Raw genomic sequence first — 25,951 nt, forward strand, 5'->3', positions numbered from 1 at the left:
ATCCTATTGTTACTGTTTTTTAAAATAATGAAAGTGTATCATCATTCTAATATAACAGAAAACATAGTTTCTTGTTTAAAGAAATTTAAATCCAGTGTGTATTTTCATAACCAGGTCAGTCTCTTAACAGATACAGCAGTGTTTACTGTGTGTCTGCGTTGTATTCATATCCACAATTTTTGCAGCATAAAGAGGTCATGAATATTTTGATTTAAGAGTTCTCATAGGGTAAAAATCTATTTAGTGGGTCCAAATTTCATTCCTTTTAATGTGACCTTTTCAGAAATGTTAGATTAGATGCTTGAAGGAGTTGCCACCACTACTTCTGATGTATTTAGGATTTCACACTCCATGTATGCAGTGTTAGTGCCGCAGCATACTGTTAGTGTGTACAGAGTTAGACAAATGAGTCAGTAGCAGGAACCACTGAAATGATCACTAAACTAGTCAGAAAGGGTGATAGAGCATCCTTGGCTTCTGATATGATTGCAGCACAAAGCCAATTCTGTCTTTAGTTGCCTGAGTTACCCACTTGGGCAGAGATGTCTGGCTGACTTTGTTTTAGAGTATTCAGGAGCTGGGAAGAAAGAGAAGAAAAGGAGCTTGGTGGAAAAGGCAGCAGCTCAAAGCCTTTAGAAGTTAGGGTAGTGGCTGGAGTATTTGCATAGCATTTGTTAGGTTGGGTTGAATGTCCTTATCAGCCTCTGGGAGATGAAATTGTCACAGCTCACGCAAATGCTGCAGTTTGAATCCGTTGTAGGTGCTTCGAACATTTCTAGCTGAGAGGCTGCTGTGCATCAGGGAGTGCAAGAATCCTTGAGCCGTGAAAGAATCCAATACGTGAAAGGGTCGGTGGCCTTGGCTGAGTGATGGGCATGTTCCACTGGGACAGCTGGGGAGACCTGAGGTCTAAATCTACATACGACTAGAGGTTGTTTCAACCTCAGATCTATAAATTGCTTTTTCAGAAACACAGTGCTCATGCAAATCTATACAGTTAGGTGAAGGGCTTGTGGCTTGTACTGCTGCATTTAGGTGCCTGTATTCAATATTTCACCTCAGGTCTCTATATTTCTATGAGTTATCTTTTAAATAACAAGTCTTTGTAAGGTAAAGTTAGCTAGATTTGATTGTTTTTGTGTTTTTGATTTGCTGTATCTGAAGTATAAAAATAGCAGGTTAATAGTCATGTTTAAAATCCTTCCTATGAGAGTGCTGTAATGAAATGAAAGACTAGGCATCTTTTCTGTATGTATTAATGTTCTAGATCTGAAATGGATTTATAGGCAGAATTTAAGAAAATAATTTTCCTGTCTGCTAAGAGGGTACAAAGTAACACAAAGAAACCAGCATTTCCTATCATTTTTAGGACTTTGAAATTGCAAATCAAAATAGAATGCATTTTAAATGAAAATGAAAAGATAATGTGAAGAAAATATCTTACCGATCTCGTTAGAGTAACGCAGTTATTACTTAACTTAGATACCAACTGAAAAAACTATTCCCCAAGTTTGTTTGTTTTAGTTTTTCTCGTCGTTGTGTAGCGTCGCATGTACAGGGAAAGCCTACAAGAACAAGCAAATAGAAGCACTAATAAGGAACTAAAATACCAGATTCTTTTTTTTTTTTTTTTTTTTTTGTAATATATCATTTGTTTGCTTTCTCTACTTCACGATAACATGCAGTGTGAGAATTCCAGTGTTATATTCAGTATGGATCATTAACTTAAATCTATGAGGATATGTATGCTTCCATCATGCAGTTACATGTTTAAAGTTATAAGTCCGTTATATTTCTCAGTTTCTGAATTCAGAAAATAATTTCTTAAACTAAATAAAATGATATTGAAGTGTTTCTAGTCCAGATCTGAAAATCTGTTTACGTAGACCTCTAGTTTGGACTGGAAGGCTTTGTTATCATATGAAGTAGAAGTGTGTGTTTTAATCAGGAAATGTTTATTCCAAAAGCTGCAAGTACCGGGACCAGTTCTGCTAAGCCCACTTCATACAGGTGATCCTATTCAAGCAATTGATTATTCAAGAAATAAATTCTGTCAAAATCAGTGGAAATATTCTCACTGAAAAAATTTGCACTTCTGTGAATCAGTTTTGGAAAAAAAAGAGGTGGGGTTGACAAAGTCCTAAAACTGTACAGCGTTCTTCACTCCCACAGCCGTCCTGGTGCTCATTATTGTTTTGCTGTTGTTGTTTTGTTAGGTTCATATTTGATAACTAAAAAAAAAATCCCACCTTCTCCTTTATTTTTTATTTTTTTCACATATCTAAGCTTTCAATTGAAGTTTATATTTTGCTATTATGTAAATAACTTTGAAAACACAAACTGAATTGAAACGAACACCTGCTCAAGTCAGTAGACATCTATCCTGTGAAACATTTGAATCCTAACATTCTACCTCACTTCAGTTGTTTTGCATTAACGATAAACTAAATCCCCCCACGTACACCAGATCCATTTTCTTCTCTGGCTTAAGCAATTTAAGAGAAATTAAATAAATAAATAAATAAAATTTAAAAACTGTTTTGAATTTCAGACTGCAGATTTATGGGGTAAAAGTGTAAGCTGAACTTAATGTAGCAATGGTAAATGCAGTTGAATGTCTACACGAACAGTCTCAGATCCTAAGAAAACAAAAGTTTACTTATTCCTTACAGCTTCAGTAGCACTGACCATTACTTATTTCAGCCAAGTTGGTATCTTCGAGGCCTTTGTGAAAAAGTGTTGGTGAGTTCTGTGAGATGAGTTGGTTCGCAGAGACTCAAACATCCTCTTTAATGGAAATGTTACAGAAATATCTCCATCACTTCATTTGGCACAAGGGACAGAGAGGGTGGGCTGTGGCACTACAGATATGTGTGCTATGCCCACAATCAGAATATTCAGATACTCCGATACACATGAATTGCGTAGGGCAGTAGGAGCCGATGCGGTAGTTCTTTCCATACAGCTTATCCATGTTGCCATCTGCTGGTGATGCAAAGTAAGCGAGCATTTCAGAATCCTCACGTTTTCCTCTAGTATTGAACAGAGATTTACTTCCATCTGCAGACAGTGCAAGCAACAAGTTTCTGAGTGGATCTGACTCTCTTTAACTCAGGGCAGAGACATTTAGCTTATTTGAAATGAACCATCTGCAGTTGTGAGAACATCCCTGTGCATTTTTAAGATGCCCATGCTTACCTCTCTACAATTCTTACATATAGAAATTAGTTAGAGGTGGCCTTACAACCGTTAATCTAATGGTATCACATGTCTTTTGGAATTATAACTTGGCACTGAAATGCAGAAAATACAGGAAGTTTTAGGTTATTTTAAGCAACCTTCAGATTTTGATATGTCTGCTAAGGTTACATTTCTGACTTACAGCTTACACTTTTTTTTTAATCGTTAGGATAAAATTTTATTTACCAAAATGATATAATCTAACACTGAAGACTTTTGAAGGACTTCCATTCTTTAAAAATGTGAGCGTTGTACCTTCAGAAAGTCGTGATTTTCAGGACAGTTACCCAGCTAGGTTGTGAGTACCACTTTGGCGTTACTCTGCTAGAGAAATGTAATACTTAAATAAGAAAGTAAGCCATTATTGAGCAGGGTTTGCTCAATAATTGCGTTAGGGGCAGTCATTCTAAATCTAATAAATTCTTGCTATATGCTTGGAATTTTAATACTTCAGTAGTCTTGTTTTCCCATGTATGTTTAAATCATAAATAGAGAGTAGGGGGGAATTTTACCACAAGGGGATTTTTAAAAGAGCCAATTAAAATGGGTGCAGAAGAGCATGAATGTTTTCCTTTGGCTTTAAAGAAGATGTCATACCTTAAGAACAGTTTCAGGCTAGTGCTGAAAAAATCTGTGGTAGCACTTTTCCTTTGTTCTCACTTGCTGGCACCTCCCATCAGAAGAGGTGGGAGCGTTGTGCTAAAGATGCCGCGTCAGAGCTGGAGCTGTGTGAAGGCAGGCTTTTCTGAGTGTGGGACCCTCTTGCTAGTTCAAAACTGATATGAGTTGTGCTTTGCAACTGTGGGAGTTGAGCACGTTGATCCAGACACAAGGTCCCAAGAAAATATTAGGTACATTTCCACTTAACAATAATTATTTTCATTTTATTTATTTTTTCAAGATACTTTTTTTTTGCTTCCTAAACTAATCCTAGTCATCTGAAATTTAGTACATGTCTTTTTGTAATGTCTTCGAGGAAATGATATTAAAAACATTATTAAGAGAATAATTTATTTTGATGTGATCTCTGCCAACTAATTGTTGGACAGCATCTCATGCAGCATGCTTTTACACTTAAAGTTGAGAGCTGTGAAACACTGTAGTGACATTCATAGCTGTAACAGTACTGTTAAATACTTATAACTGTCACGTAACGCTGGGAAATGAGGATGGAGAGGATGGAAAACAAGGTGCTGAGCAGAGGTAAAAAGAGGGTAAAAAGCCATGAAAAATGGAATTAAGGGGCTCTTAAAAACGTGACTTGAGCCTGGCTGTGTCTTTCAGCATAATTTCTTGCAGTGTGCAGTCATCCTGTACAGATGCCTGCCTGCCTTTGCTGATCCAGCTGAAGGTCGGGGCAAAAAGATTCCCACTCCTCTCGTTTGTTTTAATTTGTACTCTGAGCAGGGTCTTGGAAACCATAAAACAATGCTTTGTATGCACTTGTATTTGAAATAACAGTGAACCTACCTCCTGTTAAAATTTGTTCTAAAAAATGCTACAAATTCTAACTTAAATTGGGTGTGTATTTTTAAATCATAGGTCACCTCACAGACAGTGGTTGTGAGCCTGACTTCGCTTTCTTTTTTTTTTCCCCCAAGGAGAAGATGCAGAGCAGAGCTTTCACATTTTCGTATTTCAGAACAATTGGATGTTTATGTTTTGTTAGTATCTACGCTTGTTTAGAGGGTTTCCAGTCTATAAATTGCCAGAAGATGTAATGGCAAACCAAATTTTTCTTGCAATAACAGTAATAGGTATTTAAAAGAGTGTGTTCTCATTAGTAGGGTGGTTTGTCACACAAGTGTAATTAGTTTCTTTAAATCAGTTAAACTCTTGAGTATTATACTAAACACAATGTTTATCTACATACTGAATATTTTTCACATTAGTTGTTTGATGTCATGATAAAATTCAATCAATAAACACTTAAATTAGAGTGTATCATAGCTGCAAAACTTTGGCTGCATCTCTGTGCAGTCTAATGAGCAATGTTCAGGTTGAAGTGATCTAAGGGTCTCTGCTGCTGCTTAAGCCCTGGAACCAGCAGAAGTTTTACAATCATATTTTGGCATCTTGATTAAGTTGCTTAATTATGCTGTAGTATTATAGTGTAATGAAAACTTTTCATCTAGGAAAAAAGTGAGCTACAATAACTGAATAATTCTTTGGGGAAATATATTTTTATTTATTTTGCTTGTCTGTCAGAGTATGCATTTTCTCCTTTCTAACTGTTTGACATTTTTTTAAAGTGAATGAAAACCCAGCTGTGGTTGTTCCCAGATGTGGTCCAGCAAGTCCATTTAAAGGACAGCTAAGTACTAAAAGTAATGGTAAGTAACACTCATTAAAAAGTTGACGGGTTTTCTCTATGTGATTTAATTGCGTTCATGATCAAAATGCTGGAGCCCGAAGTTGGACTTGATGATCCACGTGGATCCCTTCCAACTCAGGATGTTCCATGACTCCATGAACCTTTGCACTGAGCTCTATTGGTGAAATTTAATAGTATTTACAATTGCTATATGTTATTGAAAATATTTTGCCTGGACTGTTATGCTAGCTAGAAATAATTAGCAACATATCTGCATTAGGTGGAGTATGTAGAATTACTACTTGGAGGAACTGTTGAAGTTAAATCTGTTCCTTTGCATGCAGTTGCTGGGATGGGATAGGATATGTTTCTGTGCCATCTCAGACTCTTTTTTTGAAAGAGCATAGAATGCTTAAAAAGGAAATTTCCATGCTGACATTTTCCAACTTCAGCTATATCAGTAACTATTTATTGAGCTGGGGGCAACGGGGATGAAAAACAACAAAGGAGATAAGACAGCTTCATGTTATACTGGCAGGTTACGCAGACTGGCTTCCACTGAACAGAGAAGCACACAGTAATACTGTATTGAGTTTATAGCTTCTGCCTTCTGCGAACACTAAGTGTTCCAGAAACATTCCTAGATGTAAACTGGTGCTGTAGTGGGAGTAGGAAAAAATGACCTACTGCTCAGAGAAGTCATGGATGCTTCTCTGGAGGTGTCAAGGCCAAACTTGTTGGATCCCTGGGCAGCCTGATTTAGTGCCTGATTTAGTGGCTGGCAACCCTGTCCTTTGCAGAGGAGCTGGAACTAGATGATCTTTAAGGTCCCTTTCAGCCCCAAGCCATTCTATTATTCTGTGAAAGCTTAAGTGGAAATCTTTCAGAAGCATGATCATGGAACTAGTTCCTAGGAAAACAGAGTTTTATCTCAATACTTGATACAGGATAGAAGTTAAGAGCAAAACCACTTTAATGTTCTTCTGGCTTTTATTTTCTACTGATCATCTGTTCAACTATTATTGGAAATACTGGCTTTTAGATTTGAATTGCAGTCAATAACTTCAAGATTTGAATATTCTTTTACCTGCCTTTATAATGTTAATTTTAATCTTAATAGCTTTCTGCATTGACTCCTCCCGAAGTCTGACTAACCAGTACCTGATCAGAGATCACTTGATGTTTCATTATAACAGAATTCTTTCAGCCAAAGGTAAAAATTACATGTATAAATAATTTCCACTTTCAGATTTAGCTCATTTTTCAGAAAAGGATCATATCAAAAGGGAATGAATTGGGTTGTCAGAAGACTGGTTTTTTTTTTGTTTTTTTTTTTCCTTCCTGTTTCATGCTTGGAGTGATGTCAGCAAGATACAGCTTTTATGTAGTAATACTTGGGTGTTGTTAGGATTGAAAGTTTTGTATGAAAACCTTTTCTCTTTAGTGCTACCAAAGTTACTTTATTTAAGGGTACTTTGTGCTGTATTCTCTTCATTCAGCAGTAGTGCTGTAATAAAATAGGATATGGAGATAACCTCAAGAGCAAACATTCCAAATTTTATTTTAGAAATGATTACAGAACATCTTCAGTTAAAAGACCACTGACTTTTTTTTTCCCCCCAAAGAATGATCTTTATCTTTTGTTCATCTTACAGTCAGTTGCATTCGCAAGTTTTAAGGAGTTTGCATGTTGTGCTGGATTTGCAAATGAGAACATTGTGTTACTAATCTCTACTGTTGAGCATTAAAAATGTCTATGAGTATCTGTATAGATTTTAATTGTAGAAGTAGTTAACATTTGTCAAAAGGCAAATGTGAAATCTGGAACGTAAGAGCCTGTTGAACTTGTACATGTTTGTATGTTTTTTAATTATGTTGATATATATATATATATATTTTTCAGATTTAGAAATGTGTAGTTACTCCTATATGAGCTGGCAGTATCCCATTGCTAATGCTACAACTGAAAGCAATCTATTATCACTCAAATTATTATTTTTAAGGAGTGTGAATTGCTGTTCAAGTTAATACCATGCACAGGGCTAAGAGATGTCTGTAGATAACTGTTAATATTGTTTGGGTTTTTTTTAATTTTATTTTTCATTGCATAAACTTGTTGTGGGGATTTAAGTCCAAGAGATATTAATGCTAGGGCTTGGCAATGTACTGAGTGTTTAAATTCATTGCAGAGAATTTTGCAATATCATGAGTTATGCGATAAAAGATTTCTGAATACCTCCCAAAACATTATGTACTTTCTTTCAAGCTATTTTCAGAAACAGGGTTTTGGATGTGGTTATGCTAATTTTCCTATCATTTTGCCATTTCTTAATGTATTTTAAAATAGTGAAAAATATGCTTTATTCTAATTAAATTAGCATATATCCTGTTTTACTATTACTTTTTTTTTCTAGACATGACAAACACTAATACTGAATTGCATCTATTTTTTTCCTATTTTTAGCAGCTGTAGACTGTTCAGTGCCCAGAAGTAGGTTGAACAGCATTAAACGTAAGTATCTGTGAATTATCTTTTTTTTCTGCAAAAGCTTCTGTAAAACTAATCTAACAAAGCAAATGCCAGATAAATAGGAGAATGACCACTAACGAAGCATATATCTATCTGCATGTTTCTTCAGCTTTTCTTATCCTGCTCTTATCTATAGATAAGATTCTGCAGTGAAAGTAATATTAGTGAGATGGACTTAGTCTATCAGTGATTAATTAATTCGACTTAAGATCATTACTAATTTTATTTAGGTTCCTTTTCTGCATGGTCAATGCAGCAGAAGAGGAGAAATGCAGTAATTTCTCTCTAATTTCTTGTGATACAATGTAAGCTTGGACTTTCATAAAAAGGGCTTATGAGTACAAGGCTAAGAGAGATTTTAGGAATGTGGGCATATGGGAACTGGGACTAAAACTTGCTGTTCCTTTTGATAGAAAGCACAGTCAGTCACAAATGCCCAACTCAGCAGCCTGAATGCAGTTACTTTTCCTGAGAGTTTTCTCATTTCTTAATGGTGATGAAATGTGTCAGTAGTGTAGCTTTTCTTTACGGTTTTAGCTGAAGAGCAATACTTTCAAGTCATTGACTTATGGAATACTAAATGAATTATCAAGGAAGGGTGAATAGCAGCTGTTGGTTAAAATAACAAAGATGTATTTCTGTTATCTGATACCTTTTTTTCTAATCTGGTTAAAGAAAGTTCTTTTTCTCCAATTCAGTATTCAGTTACCGCTGCTGAGATACTGGAAAAAAACTTATATTTGGGATAGAAAGATAAATCTTTTCTGTATAGAATACTAGTCTCAAATCCAGACGAGCCAAAGTGATAATACCTTGCTAAATGATGAGAGTAACCAGAGCTTACATAGAAAAATCACTCATCCTTTTGGCAGAAAGATGTTAGCATTTTGTTAGATTTTTTTCCATTACTTTTGCTCAAGGAGTTGAGAGTAATAAGGCAACAGGCTGTTTTCCAAATGTGCAGCACAATTAGGAACAATATTACAAGGCTATCTATAGTTTACAGATTGAGATAGGAATTTCAGATCATCTGTTCTGCAGAATCATCTGAAAAAAAAAAAAAACACCTTCCTTCCTAACCTCCAGCTATACCAAAATTTGCTTTGAAACGGGCAAGAAAAAACACGGCTGGTATAAGAAACACCTGTGTGTTTGTGTAGTAAAATCCTCCTGTTTTTCTTTCTGGAATTGCTAGAATGTTTTCTTGATTCCCTAATTAGCTATTACTCTTCTGTACCTTTTCAGGTGTTGGGTCTTTCTAAACACCAGCAAATGCCTGATCGTTTTAGTCTGTTGTCTTTACAGATAAAATGCTCTGAGCTTGTATGTTTCACACCAGCATGAGTTTCACAGAATGAATTCACTTTGTAAGATAACTACACAGCTTTAACATTAACAGATAACTGTCACAACAGTAACAGGTGTGCTCTGTAGTGAAGAAATTTCCATTTTAGGTAGTAGGCTTTTGCAGTATGTTTCAGTTCATCTTAGACTAGAGTCTGACTATGTAACTCTGTCCTAATAACAGACAGAATATTAATCTCTTTTATACAGAGTGTGATGGAAACATTTCACCTTTGTTGGCACTTTAGTTTTTATCCATCTGTTCAGTAGTGCATTAAATTTCATTAACTTGCTCTTTCACCTATTTTCAAACTGCACTAGCAAAAGCTGCTGTTTTTTACCTTATTAGAACATGGTCGCAACCAAGACAGCTCTAGACTTTTTTTCTTACCTGTCTTCTCAATATGTTTTGTCATCTGTCTGAGACCGCTTTTTATAAGCAGACGTAGGTTGGAGTTTCAGCAGATTTAGCAAAAGTATAGCCTGTGGGGGCACATCTACTTTCATTTTCTCGATTAGTGGTCTCATAGTCTTCAAGGTAGTTAAGGTAATCAGACCTTCCTTGGCCGATATCTGCACTGATTTTAGAAACTCCTGGTGTTTAGAATGAAATTGAAAGCTATTTAAATTAATTTTGTACTAAAATTAGAGTGCTTGTGGTTGTTTGTTTTGTTTTTTTTTCCCCCTACTGTTATAAGCACTGTTTATGAAGAACTATAGATTTCAGTGCTATACTAATGATGCAGCCAAGTATTAAGTATCCAGATATTAAGCTCAATGCTAGCTATCATTTGTTGTTTCTCTGGTAATCCACCAAAAATACGTTATATTCCCCTTTGAAAAAGGGGATAATACAAAACTTACTGTGGAGATGACAGCTGGTACTCAGGTAGTAGTACTGAAAACAGAGCTATTGAAAATCTGTTCATGAATGAAGTACACAACAGGATTTGGAGAATATTTTCAAACCAGTGTATTTTTTCTTACTGGAGAAGGGACACATCAGTCTCAGATGCAACAGCAATGTGACTGACTATGAGCCATACTGATAGATAGTGTCACTTGGATCAAAGAGCTTACAGCTTTATTCTTCACATAGTTCTGTGCTTATCATTGCCTCAAGTGAAGCATATTGCCACTTTTTTCTTTTAAAAAAATTGAGGAAGGGGAATAGGTTTTCAGTTTGAAATGTTCAGATCTATTAATAGCCTTGAGTTGCAAAACAGAATTCCTGAAGATAGTGTTAAAAAAAAAAAGCCCCTAAAAATATGCATCACATATAGCTAAAATAGCAGGTGAGTATTTCCCTTTGGGGTTGTTGCCATGAATCAGTCGTTAGTGTTTAAGAATTAAACATGATACTGTAGCTGGCATGCTCCCTGGACAACTAAATGTGTACTGTCCTTAAAGTGGCTTTAGTTTCCACTGTTCTTTTCCTGGTATCTTAGCTGGCAGCAAAAAAGGCAAGCTGCCATGCAACTGAGCTTGCAGCGAACATGTTCCTGTGTATTAGATCAGCCTTATTGACTTAAAATAGTTGTTAAAATGTGAAACTTATTGAAATGTGAAACTTCTATGTTCAGAATTAGTCCAAGCATGTTGATTGATACTGGTGGCCATTAGAAGCCTGTGGTTGTGGAATTTGTGCCAGAAAAGTTGATATAAGCTATGCCAAGTAAGACAGCTGCTGCTACACATGCCTGGTTCCTAACAGTCTTGTCTTTTCAACCCATATGTTTAGAGGTTTTTCCACAAGTATATTGATAGCACAGCCTGAACCCAGTGATTAGTGTGCTTGGAATGCACACTAATGTGTGCTTGGAATGCATCTCTTTGATGAGAGGGGGGGGAAAAAAAAAAAAAAAAAAAAAAAAGAAAGAAAAAGAAGGAGAAGTATTCTGAGAAGTTCACACCAGAAATCTATTTTAACTCTGATGGAGCTTGAATATTTGCAGGGAGCAAGAAAACAGTTCAGTCTGATCAATAATGTTGGCTTTTTGTTTGGTTGGTTGTTTTTTGGGTTTTTTTTGTTTATTTGTATTGTTTTTTACTTTTGTGAGGTTTGGGGTTTGGATTAATGTAGAAATACCAATAAATGTATATTCTTCTGTAATTCTCTATTTGACTTTTTCCTATGATCACATGCATATTTCGTTTGTCTACACTTCACACTATGGAAGGCTAAGTATTCTGTTCCTGTTTTACAGGAAGCTTTCACAAAATGTCTCATTTTTGATTCTTAACTTTTCTGTTTTGTCTTCTCCTTACATAATGTATGTCTGAAAATGAAAGCTCAAAGCAACTTAAGTCATTTAAAATGAAACACTCAAATAGCTCTAACATTTGCGTTATCAGAGTTCAAATGTACTTTTAGAAAGGTATTCCAGCATATTTTTCAAGTCTGAAATTTTGGAGAGTGAGGAAATGCACAGTGTAAAAGTCTTTATCAATCAATACTTGTACTTTTAGTAATTTAAAGTTCTTTTTACAAGTTATTTACTTAAAATATCTTCTACTGAAGGATTTTTTTTGAGGGAAAATTCATTTTGAAATGTATATTCAGTCAAAAAGTGCATTTTTCTCATAGTTTGTGGTTGCAAAATGACAGTGGATCATCTAATCTGATTTAAAGAGTTAAGCAGACTAAAAATATAGTCCAGTTTTACTAATACTGAGCTTAGCAGCCATAATGAATGTAGTGAATAAAGCGCAGAAACAAGAAGGGCCTGCTGTCTTGACCTGTAAAGATCAAGAAATAGAGGAAAACATGTTTTTCTTTTGTTGTTGTATCAGCACTTAGTCATGATGATTACTCAAAATGTGTCCCTGATATGTGATTGAATTTATCCAGCTTTAATGTCTGTCCATTGTTAGAGCATCAGAGGACAGTGGAGGGATTGTTGTTACACCTTTTTCTGCTATTAAACAGGAACACAAAGTAAATGAGAGAACGAGAATAAATTGGTTTTTGCTTTTGCAAAGCATTAGCTTCTTGTGGATTGTGCTAGTGATATTATGAGAGAAAATCCTCTAAGCCTGTCTGACCTCTCTCTAGAGTTCATGATTTGACTTCTGAGTAGGCTTGGAAGTACCTTAAGATTGGGAGCAGCAGTTTCAGTGTGCACAGGCTGCTGTACTCTTCATCCCACCAGCGGGGAGTATCTATGAGATGCTGTATGAAGACCCTATGTGAATCAGAGGTGGATGGATTTGGAATAACACTTCTAACCTCTCTGAAATTCTTCTGATATATTCAAGTCTCACTGTTAGGCTGTACTTGGAAGCTTTAACAATGGCCAAATTCTGCTATTAGCAGCTTTGCCAAGTAGTATCATTTTTCTTAAGTAGATCACCTGATACAAATATTATTATTCTAAGTAACATTCTATTTGATATAAGCAAGGCTACAGGTATCAAGCCCTTAACAAATCCTTTATCATCTTTCCTCATTGTGATTCCTCCTTTATTTGATAAAACAGTGTTGCTGATATTGCTGATATGTAGGACTGCAGAATCATAGAGTTGTGAAAATTAAAATTTGTGTTATGAAATTTAAAATTGTGAACCTCCTACCAATGACAAAACTCAGTTTGAATTTGATGAGAACTCACCCCAGCTGCATAAACCATGATGCGTTGGGGATTTCTGCTGCTAGGAAGGTAATGGTAAAAATGCTTATGGAAGGAAGAACTTGCTTGTAGCAGTAATATTACCTGATGATACAATGTATATTTTTATTATGATCACTGGAAGCTCAACAAAATGAGGTCGATGTTTGCACTGTTGATCTAGGAGAATTTATGAGGGTGAAAAATAAGCAGAAGTGGGTTTTTGTAAAAACAGTTGATAAAAAGACATTGGAGGAATTCTTGATGCTGGACAATTCTTTTGAGATACCTTGTTCAGTGACCTAGTCAATTTAAGGCTAACATAATATTTAATTGTTTATCTTGGCTTACTTATATCAGTAATGAAATTACTTGAACGTTAAATCCGCAAAGTATATTGTAATGTGATGTGATAAATTTAGAGATCAGAAATTCAGAGCGAAGGACAGTCACTTGCATTCCAAATCATAGTATCCTTTTAAGCACAGAGCTTTCTAGCTGCTTAGGAATGTGGTAGGTATGATTTTTTTTTTTTTTCCTTTCACATTTTTTTTGCCATACATTTATATAATTCCAACCACGTATCTAGGAACACTGCTGCAGCCAAGTTTTAAGGAAGAAAGAATCAAATCTGCAGAAGGCTAGCAGAGAAATATAAATCTGATCTCCACTTTCTAAGTGTAGTGTAAACTTTGTGAAAAGGAATTGGCCTCAGCAAAAGTGTTTAGTTCTGTGAGAGTCTGATCAGAGTTTTATAGTTAGCTCTTTATAGAGAATACTGCAGTTTAACCTCTAAAATTTATAGTTTTTCTTATCCCTACTCTCACTGCTAGCAGAATTGAGATAACAGATTCATGGAGTGGGTAGAATAAGTTATGGAATTTATTTAGTTTTGCAGACTGAATTTATCAGATATACAAAAATTACTACTTTGTTTATCATCTAATACACTGTCTCTTTATTATGCTGTAAATCTTTGTCGTGGTTTAAGCACAGCAGTTAATGAGATACATTAATCTCAAAGTCTTCTACAAGGCTTAAAAAGAAACTCATGTTATTTGGGTATGTGGGCAGTATTTTTAATACCTAAATACGTAGTGTACCCTTTTTAAAGAGATGAAGAACTTGTTTATTAACAAGTTCAGTTGATATTTACTTTCTGTTAGTCTGTGGCAGTATTCTAAAGGCATCCTGTGAAATTTGGATTATTAACTTCTCTGAAAACTAAAGAAGCTATGACTGTAATTGATTTCACAGAGTCACAGAATGGCCAGGGTTGGAAGGGACCTCAAGGATCATGAATCTCCAACCCCCCTGCCACATGCAGGGCCACCAACCTCCCCATTTAATACTAGACCAGGCCCCCATCTAATCTGGCCTTGAGCACCTCCAGGGTGATTTGAAACAGAAGCTATCTAGAACAGTGTTAAACCTTTCCAGTTTTTAACATGTACGTCTCCTTTTCAAAACTGTGTGTTTGTTCCTGAATAGTGCTCTCATTCTTTCTGTGTGTCATATATGCACAGATGCGGTGTAAGTCATTGTGTATTGCAGTCTGGAGTATCTTCAACTTCTGTCAGTTGTAATGTTATTTGTAATTAGTGCCTCAAATGCTCAGGCATTTTGTAAAATACCATTTTCTGTTCAGCAAACAGAAAGTCTGGATTCTTCAGTCCTTGCTTGGAGAAAGGATATGTAATGTAAGGGTAGGCTGGCAGTATGCATTTTTTGGGTCTATTCCCTTGTTGGTGTGGCTTGCTGTCTGCCTCAGAGCTGTCCTAACTTACATCTAGTTGTCTGTTTATGCCTACATTAACTCTATTCAAGAGGGATTTCTTTATCTCTGAATTTGCTGGTTTTACAATTTCCAGCTTTTACAGCAGATCTAGCCCGAGATCTCCTTAATTTGACAACATGGTGGGTACTCCGCTAGGATTTTCTGCCATTCTATTCTGCATGTGTCTGCTCTGGCTTGTAGTATGCATGAATGACTTTATAGCTTTTGGAACACACTTGATGGATTAGCTGAGATAAGCTCATTGGTGTGAGGCAAAGGCTTTACATTTCCCATCTAGGTGACAGTAGTCCCAGTGGGTCATTCTGACAACCAAAGATAGCCTTAGCATCCTGGCATGCTTACTGTTCTTTCTTTCTTTACTCTTGACTTGGGCACAAGCCATATTTTGGCTGAGAGAAGTCACAGCACACAGTCATGGAGGAGATCGGTAGAAGTAGGCTTTTATAGTTTTGACCTCCAGTTATAAAGACCAAGTCTGCCCATGTGTGTGAAATCTCAAACCTTATTTTGTAAAGAGTGGCAAAGGGACAACAAAAGATCTCATTTTTTTGTTAATATTCATATAGCTTCATGCTTTGCCGAGAAACTCCCAGTAAGGCACAGTATGCAGGCTGAACACGCAGTGAGAGGTTTAAGCATGTGTTTTCTAAGACAAGCCCACTTTCCTTCTACGCACTTCAGTGTAAAGAAATTTCTCGTTCAGCCATCTACTCGTACTTACAAAATGACACCTGTAATTCTGATTTACATTCTTGCTTTGTAGAGCTCTATCACTCATTCATTTGTTGTTTCCTAAGATACTTCTTCAATACTCGTGCACCGTTCTGTCTGAGAAGTAGGCAAGACTTCAGTTTATACAGCTTTCATTTGTGTGCATATACAGACACACTCTGATAGACCAGCATAATTATCTAAGCGTATTAAACTTTTCACATGTAACTAATTTTTGAGTGCCTTCCTGTAGCTTTTAAGACAAATAGAATTAGAAATAATAACAATTTAGAATAGCCACATAGTAACAATTTAGTGTAGGAAGACAAATAATGAGTTTTGATGGTAATGATGATTTAATGGTTAATTCAGTTATAAGTCGTATTTTTAATTGAGATTTGTATAATTTAGCATATCTTAACTTCAGCTAATGGCTTCCCTGTAATAAAAGCAACTTTATTTTGAAAGTACTTTAATGGAATATGCTGAACAAATCAGCAGCTATAAAAGAAATTACTTTGTCTTTTACTTATCAATTGTAAGAACTGAAAGAGAAAAGGATTTCCAGGAATGAGTGCAGGGGGTTTTATATCTGAAAGAATCACTTGTAGTTTAAAAGGGGACTAAAATGTTCAACAAAATTAATATATGCACTTAACTGAGTCCTAGAGACTCAGTCTCTCAGGTTACTGTACATAGATGCATGTATTTTAAAAGATGATTATATGTCCCCAGATTGCTGTGGTTCTCAGCTGTCTAGAAGAATGTATGACATCAACCCACAAAGTATATTTCCATATACTAAGTGTTACAATCTGTGTGAAGGTTGGGGTCTACTGGACTATGATATAAATACATTTTGAAAGTGAAGAACAAATATGCAAAGGCCTTTCTGTGCGTCTGTCTCAAACAAACCATTCATATGTTCAAAAAAGACAGGGATCTCCTAGAAAAAGTCTAGGGGAGAGCCACAAAGATGATGAAGGGCCTGGAGCATCTTTGGTATGAAGAAAGGCTGAGTAACCTGTGTCTGTTCAGCCTGGGGAAAAGAAGACTGAGGGGGGAATCTGGTAAATGTTTATAAATATCTAAAGGGAGGTGGGAGGTGAATGGATGAGGCCAGGCTCTTCTTGGTGGTGTGTAGTGATAGGACAAGGAGTTATGGATGTTAAGGAAATTCCATACAAACATGCAGAAGAACTTTACAGTAAGGGTGATGGAGCACTGGAAGAGGATTCCCATAGAGGTTGTGGAGTCTCCTTCTCTGGAGATATTCAAGACTCATCTGGACACCTACTCATGTGATCTGTTGTGGGGAATCTGCCTTAAAAGGGGGGTTAGACTCAATTCTTGTTTATCTAAGATAACCTATCACCTATCTAAGATGTAGGTGATAGCAAACTCAAACATAGAAATCATACCCCAATAATAGTTTTTCCTCCTGATCAGGCAGTGTCCCTTTCAACACAGTTTGCCTCCATTCTTTGTACTCTTGACATGAATGTACTGTTTTGCAGAGGATTTCTGTATTTGGGAGATTATTTTTACGTAAGTTCAACATGGATTTTTGTATATTGCAAATTTGCTAGCCAGCAAACATTTTTTCTTGCTGAAATATTGGATGAGAGTACAGTTAGAGGAGATTTATCCATAAAAGTTTAGGAGCAAATTTGTGAGTTTTCAAGCAGGATGTTCTGATAGCATTGCTGATCTTGGAATTAGTGCACAATCTTGTGCTACTTGTGAGATCTGAGAATACACAAGAGAAGCTTCAGCTGCTAGCATACTCTAATGTTAATTTTCTTCTAAAAATAGAGGTAATTTTTCATAATTCCTGAGTAGAGTGGAGCCTGTCTTTATAGTCTCGCTTTGCTGAGCATCTGGGAAACCCTTTGATATTTTCAAATCACTTGGGACAAAAAGAGAGTAAGATTTCAGATTGGATCTGACCAACTTTGTCTCTTTCCTAAGTTGCTGACCAACAGAGAAGAGAGAAACTGAAAAAGAAGATAGCCAGGTATGAAAAAGAAATGAGTGTGGGCAAAAATGCCTCACGATCCAGCTCAAGAGAGAGTGGAAAGCTGCTGTCAACTTCTTTTGGAAAGGTAGATATTTTAATTTCGTTTAGTAGATATCATAATTGGCTTGCCTCCCCTAATAACAGCTGATCACCGATGCAGCAGTAGTTCTAGAAGGAGGACTAATATATTTCTAACAACAGAAGATAAGACAACTGTCTTCCTGGTATGCACCCAACCCTGTCTCAGCCTTCTGATAAAGGTGGCAGGTACGTGGATAAAGTGTGCTTTTGGTAAATCCAAATTGTAGTTACCCTTGAATTCTCTCTGTATCATCTCAGGTCAAATCCCCATGTCCTCTCTCTGTCACTGAAATTGAAAATAGCATTTAAGCTGTCCAAATGAGTGAAGATGAGTACTTTTCTGTCAGTATATATAGGTTCAATTATTTTGACTGGAATTTCACCCAGTTATATGGTGTGTGTTCCCAAATAATAAGTAGACTAATAAACTATATCATATTATTCATTCCTGTACAAGAGCAATTAGAGCAATTTGCAACTAAAAAAAAGAATGCTATTTTAACTTTGTTGATTTTGGTGCCAAGGGCATCATTCTTATGTTTGTTATTGGCAGTGGGCAATCTGTGTATGACCTTATTGTAGTGAGACATAATGCTCTGAAATTCAGTACATGGCCCTTAGTTATGGATGAAAATCACAGGCATGAGTAAGGAAAGGGAGAAAGTGTCATATTTAAAATCCAAGTGTTACCTTTTGTTGATAATATTCTTGTCCTTCTGCGCTATTTGCTGCATACTGGGTGGTAGATAAATTCCTTTAATTATTTCACAGCAAAAACAAGTAAAGGGGGCTTAAAATATCTTATTGCTATATAAATTATCATTTCTAAGCAAAAGGATGTGTGGTCTTTAATACATCATTTTGAGATTGTCACTCTCCCTTTGCTTTAATCACTTTCAAAACAAAGTCTTCCTACAATAATTTCTCAGTTCTACTAATTAATTACAGACGCTTTCCCATCAAAAGTTGTCCTGAAACAGCAGTTTTTATCATGCCAAGAGTAACTGCAGTTTTCCTTATGTATGCTAGCCTCAGGATGTAAGTCAACAAAAAATTCTGAGCCTGAACTTGAATGTATCAATTAGAATATCAATAGAAAGATACATTTTGTGAGTTATTTTTTTGTGGGTTTGCCAAATTAGTGTTTAACAACACTTAAAAAATAGATTTTTTGATATAACAGGTTTGAGGGGTTTTTTTTGTTTTGTTTTTGATTTTTTTTGTTTGTTTTTTTATTTGTTTTTTGGGTGTGGGTTTTTTGTTGTTGTTGTTTGTTTTGTTTTGTTTTTTCGTTTTTTTTCGCTTCCGTAGGGTTGAGAAGTAAAAATCTGTAAGAGAGTCTTCTGGTGGAAGGGTAAGCAGAGGAAGTAATTGGCCTCTTTTTTAAATACAACAGTCCGTAATTTGACAAAATTGCATTGGTTTCCTATGCTTGTTTATACACCAAAGAAGGATTCTTGCCCTTTTAGGATTAGATGTTTTCTAATGCACTGTTGAGATAACTTAGCCATTCTAATTGTATTTCACCAGCTATCAGAATAGGTGATACTTAGAAAGCAAATTCTAGGGATACCTATGATAGAGAGGTTTTTTTGCTATTTGTTAATCATATTACTACATTATCTGTTGCCACTAGAAAACTAAGATTCTACTAAACATCATTCATTTGTGGAACTACATGAAAAGATTGTGTTGTTAAATTAGGATATTCCTGAGTTGGGATGAGATTCAGAAAAAAATTGAAACAGTGAATTTTAGAGGTAGTTGGAGGTAATGGCAAAAAGTAGAACTGCCTTACAATGTAGCTGGTGGGGAAAAAAGGGACAAGAAGAGTACTCCAGGCTTTGCCAACAGTATATTTAAATATGAGAATACAAAAGTTAGAGATGTGACTTTTGTAATGCATGATTTATTGACTCATAAAACATGAGTCTCATATATACTGAGTTAAGAGTAACATACACTTGCAGCAAAACTTATAGCTCTGACCACATCAATGTCTGAATAGATTCTAGGCTTAATATGGGCTAGTCAGTTTTGATTCACACAGCTGACTTTTTATTTTCATTACCGATCACTTATTATGCTTTCTAGTAAGTCTGCTGCCTTTATTTCATCATTCTGCATTTTTTGCATTGCTGCATTTATTATTATTTAATGTTGTACTGGAGCAGAGAAACTGTTTTAAATTGAGCCTATGCTTTGTGCATGGTAAAAACAGAACAAAAATTATTCCTCTAAGATATAGCGATTATAAGAAATTTATAACTTACTATGTGATTTAGTCAATGTATTTTATTATACACTGAACAGAGTATGAAACAATATCTATAACGTGTCTTGAATTTGACTAGTCATCTTTTTCACTGTTTTATGCAAGGGTTTGAATGCATAAGAACAGTAAATTCTTCGTTTAGTATCTAGTTATAAATGTAAAGTTACTGTAATGTGAGAATCTACAGTGACATGAAATTAACTGAGAAAGTTATTTCTCTTGTGGTGACCTAAGTTTCATTACTGAGTTTTATTAAAATCATAGATTATCTTTAAAGGAGAGTATTTAGATCACTAAACTGACACATGGGCTAAGGTGTGATAGATGGTTATGCTGCATCATGCATTTCTGTGCTTTTAGCAGAGACCCAAATGTGAGAGGCTGAGGAGCCAGCTGATTTTCAAAATGCCCAATGGGGCAGCCTTCTGATGGGATCGCTCTCAATTAAGGTGCTTAAAAGACAGTAATTTCTCTCACAGTCAAACAGAGGAGCAAAGAAAGCATAAGATGTACAGGAGACTGCTATACTTCTCTTTTCTATTTCCATGCTACTTAACGTTGATGATTGACATAATGTGTGAATGTTTATCAAAACAGTACAATAAGCTACAGATTTGGATGCTGAAACAGCTGATAACTTTGTGCGTCTTTGCAGATAGATGATTTGAAGTGAGTATTTTAAGTCTCCAAATCTTGAGGATGAATAAGCAGCACACTGTGGGCATCCAGACGTTTCTCTACCATCAAATTAAGTACATACACTCAGTCTTAAGTTAATTACTTGAAGTGATTTTCTTACAACAGAAAGGGCTTTTTGATGCAGTCTGGCAAATGTCATGTTCAGTGAGTGAAACTTGTGAAGCTAAATATGACTTAATTATGAAGCAAGAAAATCTGAAATGAGTTTCCCATGAGTAAAAACTCTAATTTGAGCAAGGCTTGCTGCTTCATATTCCATGTTTAGATAATCATATTAATAGGCATTTCTGACTGCTAAATATTTTTAAAAGAAATTACTCCATGCCAAATGTCAGTTGAAGGGATTTTAGCCATTTTAAATGAGTTGTAATTGTCTTTTACTGCTGAAGGACTGCTTCACATTTCAAGATGGATTTCAGTCTGATTTTTGAGTCCTTGATTTCTTAAGAATGACAGGTATGACCTTTTATATGCTTGTGAATATGAAAAATAGATTAGGAAACACCATTAGCAGTTTATAATATCTATTAATTTTTTATGCAGAGCACATGCATGGCTATGTGAGTTACCTCCTCAAATGCTTTGTGTTTAAAGATTTATTACACTGTTACGATGAGTCTGAAGACTCATGCTTGAATTAGTTCTTGTCAGAATGATATATGTGAGCAACTAAAAGAGAACAGAAGAACCTTCTGAATGTCATAAGATGTTTTCATCAGGAATGTTCAATATATTCTATATCCTACATTCGATGTTCTATTTCTTTTCTGGCTTTGTAACAGCAACCACCTCCCATATTGGTTGTTTGAATAAATGTGTTTCCACATGCACATTCAGTAATTTCCCTTCTTAATAACATCAGGCTTCTTGATGGAAGCAGTGATGTATCACATTGTACAACTCAATAACACATTCACGTGCGTATAGAAAACGTAACAGGAATGTAATTTAGAATGAGGAAAATGGGTATTTTTGATGCCAGTATGCAGACTGATTGTATTCATTCAGATCTTACTTGTTCCTGGGTTTGTGTGAATTTTCTCTCTTAATTTTCTCAGTCTTTAAGTAAATATCAAAGTGTATAAGGAAAGGAACAGGTGATGTATAAGGGGGGTTGTGAGACTAGCAAATGTAAAGAAGATTAAGAAAGTTAGTCGCTTAATAAATGAAATCATTTACTCTGTCTGAGGAGCAGAGAACAGGAATTCAGTTGACTTACAGCAATAGTAGCAGCTTACAAACTGAGCTGTGTCAAGTTAAAAGAATCAAATGTTCATTTATTACCAAATTGCAGTTTCTGTATCTTGACAGTACAGATGATAAGGTATGAGCTATGATGGTAGATTAACATATTTACTTACAATTGACTTTTCTAAAACATTGACAAATTACAGACAAACAGCATTATTCTGCATTCCTTCAAATCTTTTTGAAGTCAGCCACATAGCTCCTTGTTCCTGATACTGTCTCTCTGTATATCCAGAGGCTTTGTTCCCTTTCTGTTTGAGCAATAAAGGTTTAGCCTAGGATGAGGGGTTCAAAATACATTATCTTTCTCAGTACTTGAATGAATATAACTCAAGATTGACACAAATACAGGTAGGGTTTGTGGATCTACTTAGCTAGTCACTATGTCTGTTCTGCTTATGACATATTTTAGAAGAATTTCCTAAACTTCCTCAAAAATAAAGAAAGCTTATAGTTTATTGTCATGTTTACCCTATCTTTTTATCTTGTTTTAGGATTAATTCAACTAGATCCATGAAAGAGATCGTGTGGCTTTCATGAGTAGTAGTTCTCATTAGTATGTTTTGTTTTGTTTTTTGGCTGTTCCTTTTTTTTCCCTATATGATGAGGCAGCAGTCATCATCCCATGTTAACAAATGCTTCTACAGTCTGATCTATTTTGCAGCTCCAGTCACTGAGAGTAAGAAGCATACAACCAAAAAAAGCTGCTTATAATACATATGGAAAGGTGTGGAATTAACTCTGCAAAATAAATATATATATATAGGTGGATTCTGGAACTTTCCAGTCTTATATATTTTTGTATATTTATAGTGCCGAGCTACCACTGCAACTATTTTATATGCAAACAGTCACTCTGGTAAGCCTTAATTGTGCTGCTTGCTAACACAGGCATTTGTTTGGCATTGTTACTGCATGTTATCGGTTCAGCATTTAATTGTGCTGTAGTGGTAAAATTAAGTTGGCAAATGTGAGACACCATCAAGAAGGGCTTTTTTGGCTCAGCTAACTAAAAATAAAATTACCTCTTTGCATCGGTGGTTGTGCAAATTCTGGGGTACTGGAACAGATCGTTCTACTGATTCGGGAGGAAGTTGTGTGGAATTGTGCAGAAAATAAACAGCATGACAGCAGTGTGTTCTGATTTAATGTTGATGATTAGCTACATTTTTTAATATTCCTTTTAAATAGCTTTTACTGCATACTATAAAGTATAATTGATTATCTTGAGTTTTAATTTAAAATACAAAGCAGTTCTAAAAGGTAAAAACTGGAATAGTGTAGGTTCAAAGCATTAACATTAGCAGTTATGCAGAACAACATTTTTGCAATAGAAGTCATTACTTGGGTGTTCTTAAAAGCTTTGTTGTAGAAATTGAATGGTAGAATAGAAATTCTGTGCATTTATGATCATCAAGCATTACACAGGTTAATCTATCATACATTACTATAATCTATATTACTAGGCTGTAGTGTCACGAGTTTACAAACATACGAAGATTTCCAAGTGTCTTTACTTTTCCCACAGCACACCTGCATTCTCAAAGTAGAAGGCTTCAGAAGTCTCACAGCAGCTGATTATCTTGCAAAATTCCTATTATTCGTTCAGATGGGAGGCATATCAGCAAGTTAATTTCTGTATTGGCCTATCTGAACTTGAACTTCAGGTCTGTTAAAAATGTGTTCCCTCCTTGGCCTTAGAAATTGTCATATGAAACATCTCTATTTGTATACATCCATTTAACTGTTGCAGAATTTACTGATGCAGTTGCTGTGTAGCTAAGAAAACTGACTGTAAGGAACAGTAATATGACTATTTAATTAGACATGAACTGAAATGATTTAAGTTTGTAGTTGTTGGCTTTGAATTGGGCTTTGTCAGATGTTGTTCTATTCTAGCTGTTTTGTCTTGTATTATATGGCTTGCACGGTATTACCTTAAGATTTGTCACACTCTGCTCTGCATTTTGCAGCCTCACCTCAAGCACTGTGCAGTTTTGGGCTCTACAATATAAGAAAGACATAAAACCATTAAAGAGACTCTAAAGTAGGACTACAGAGATGGTGAAGTATCTGGTGGACAAAAGCTACGAGGGCAACTGAGGTCTCTTGGTTTGTTTGGCCCAGAATAGAGCAGGCTGAGGGGAGGCCTCATGGAAGCCTACAGCTCCTTACAGAGGAGCAGTGCTGAGCTCTGCTCTCTGATGACAATGACAGGACCCAAGGGAATGGCATGGAGCTGTGTCAGGGGAGGATTGATTTGGTTCTTTACCAGAGGGTGGTTGGGCACTGGAACAGTCTCCTCAGAGCAGTAGAGACAGCACCAAACTGCCAAAAATTATGGAGCATTTGGATGCTCTCAGACATAGGATTTGATTTTTGGGTAGTCCTGGGTGTAGTTAGGAATTGGACTCAGTGATCCTTGTGGGCCCCATCCAACTCAGGATTCTTGTCTCTGCTATTAGCATGCTGTTTCTCATAAGAATTGACACAACAAAAAATAAAATTGTTGGAAAGTTTTCTGCAGTCTTACCAAGGATATGCATCTTGCACCCACAGGTGAAAGAAAAAGGTTACACAGGGAATAAGCAGCTAGTTACAGTTTCCTTACTCTGTATCTTAAACCACATTACATAGTTTCCTTTTCGATCTAAGATGAATCAGTGAGTGGTTTCCCTTGCAGAATGTATATTTTATAAAGATAGCTGCTGTGTGATAAATCTTGAATCTAATAGGATTTGCAGAGAGAGGCAAGAAATCCACACGCAAAGAGAATCTAGGTAGTGTCATCAGGATAATTGTGGATAATATCTACTTACCTTACTTTGTCTGGGCAGAACCAACAGAAGATACCCAGATAAAATCATTTGTCTCAATTCAATGATTATTATCTCCTTGACTTTTATAAATGTTCTGTGGTTTTGATCTAAAAATAAGGTAACTTCAATCTTTTCCCATCAGGATGTCAATACTTATTAGCACTGGAGCTGCTCTGAAAGCAGTTTCATTTTAGGTCAAAAACATCTCCGAGTTGGTAGCAAAAATAGCTGGGGTATCAACTTGAACAAAGCTGGTCGCTTGCAAAGCAATCAAATCTTGGTTTAATTTTTTTCTAGAATCCCTTGGAAGTAGAAGATAAAGACAGTCTGTTCTCCTGTGTTGAGCACACACCATACCTGTCAAGAGCAATGTCACCTTATGGTGAGCTTGGCTTGCTTCACTCCAGTCCAGTGAAATGTGCCAGAAAACATTCTTGGAATAGATCTAATGCATCTAACTCAAACTCAAGTGTCAGTACGTCAAGCACACCAAGAAAACGCTCCGGAGTTTCAAGCTGTTGCTCCTCTGATAGCTTTGTGAGCATCAGTCATTCTCAGAGGCGTCAGGAAAGCAACTCCAAAATATACAGTGGGGATCTTCTGGACAGACACTCAGAATTGTTTACCAGCAGCCGGAAACCTTTTACTCCACGCACCTTAATATCAGATGCTAAATCTGCCCTGCTCGGGTATAGGTATTACACTGCTGCTCAAAGGAAAAGGAAAAAGCACTGCAAGCGACACGTGGAAGCTGAAACACAGACTGATGTGATCAGGTACAGAGATTAAAACTTTGTTTTGCAATTGTGGAATTTTGCTTACCTGCTACTATTCTATTTACTGTTCTGTGTGGTGTATATTTGTGCTTTCTGTCTTCTAAAGAATTAACTGCGGTTAAGTATGCATGTCTTCCCCCCCTGTTGACGCATATTCTCATACCTTCCAATTCATTAACACATCATGCAAAGAAACTGTTTTTTTCTTGAATGCAACTTTTCATTGCCTTTTAATAATTTTAATTTAAATGCCTTCAGATATATCCAATATGAAGTATACTAATGCTCTTCTCTTACACTGAAATTCTGCTTAGAAAATAAAGTTTTGATTTAGTTGTTATTACTGTTACTATTTCCTAAAGATGAATCTTGTGTCCTTAGTCATTCTCAATTCAGAACAATTATTGTGGATATTTTATTTATCCTCTGTAAATATACAGTCAAAAAATGGATTTGGAACACTTCTGTTTGGCTAGCGTTAGTGTTCA

General features: G+C 35.9%; 1 protein-coding gene across 3 annotated transcripts in view; it reads left to right on the top strand.

The window, feature by feature from the left end:
* Window positions 1-25,951, top strand: part of SPATA7 (spermatogenesis associated 7) — a 35,167-nt gene that overhangs the window by 3,992 nt on the left and 5,224 nt on the right. For all 3 annotated transcript variants that reach the window (XM_085225466.1, XM_085225467.1, XM_085225468.1), the window contains exons 2-6: window positions 5,493-5,573; window positions 6,675-6,767; window positions 8,019-8,066; window positions 17,517-17,650; window positions 24,985-25,463. In XM_085225466.1, the coding sequence (XP_085081592.1) occupies window positions 5,493-5,573; window positions 6,675-6,767; window positions 8,019-8,066; window positions 17,517-17,650; window positions 24,985-25,463 (835 nt within the window). The remainder of the gene's footprint in view (window positions 1-5,492; window positions 5,574-6,674; window positions 6,768-8,018; window positions 8,067-17,516; window positions 17,651-24,984; window positions 25,464-25,951) is intronic.

This window comes from Meleagris gallopavo, chromosome 5 (genome assembly GCF_905368555.1).
Source record: "Meleagris gallopavo chromosome 5, MGAL_WU_HG_1.1, whole genome shotgun sequence".
In the NCBI taxonomy this organism is placed as follows: Eukaryota; Metazoa; Chordata; class Aves; order Galliformes; family Phasianidae; genus Meleagris; species Meleagris gallopavo.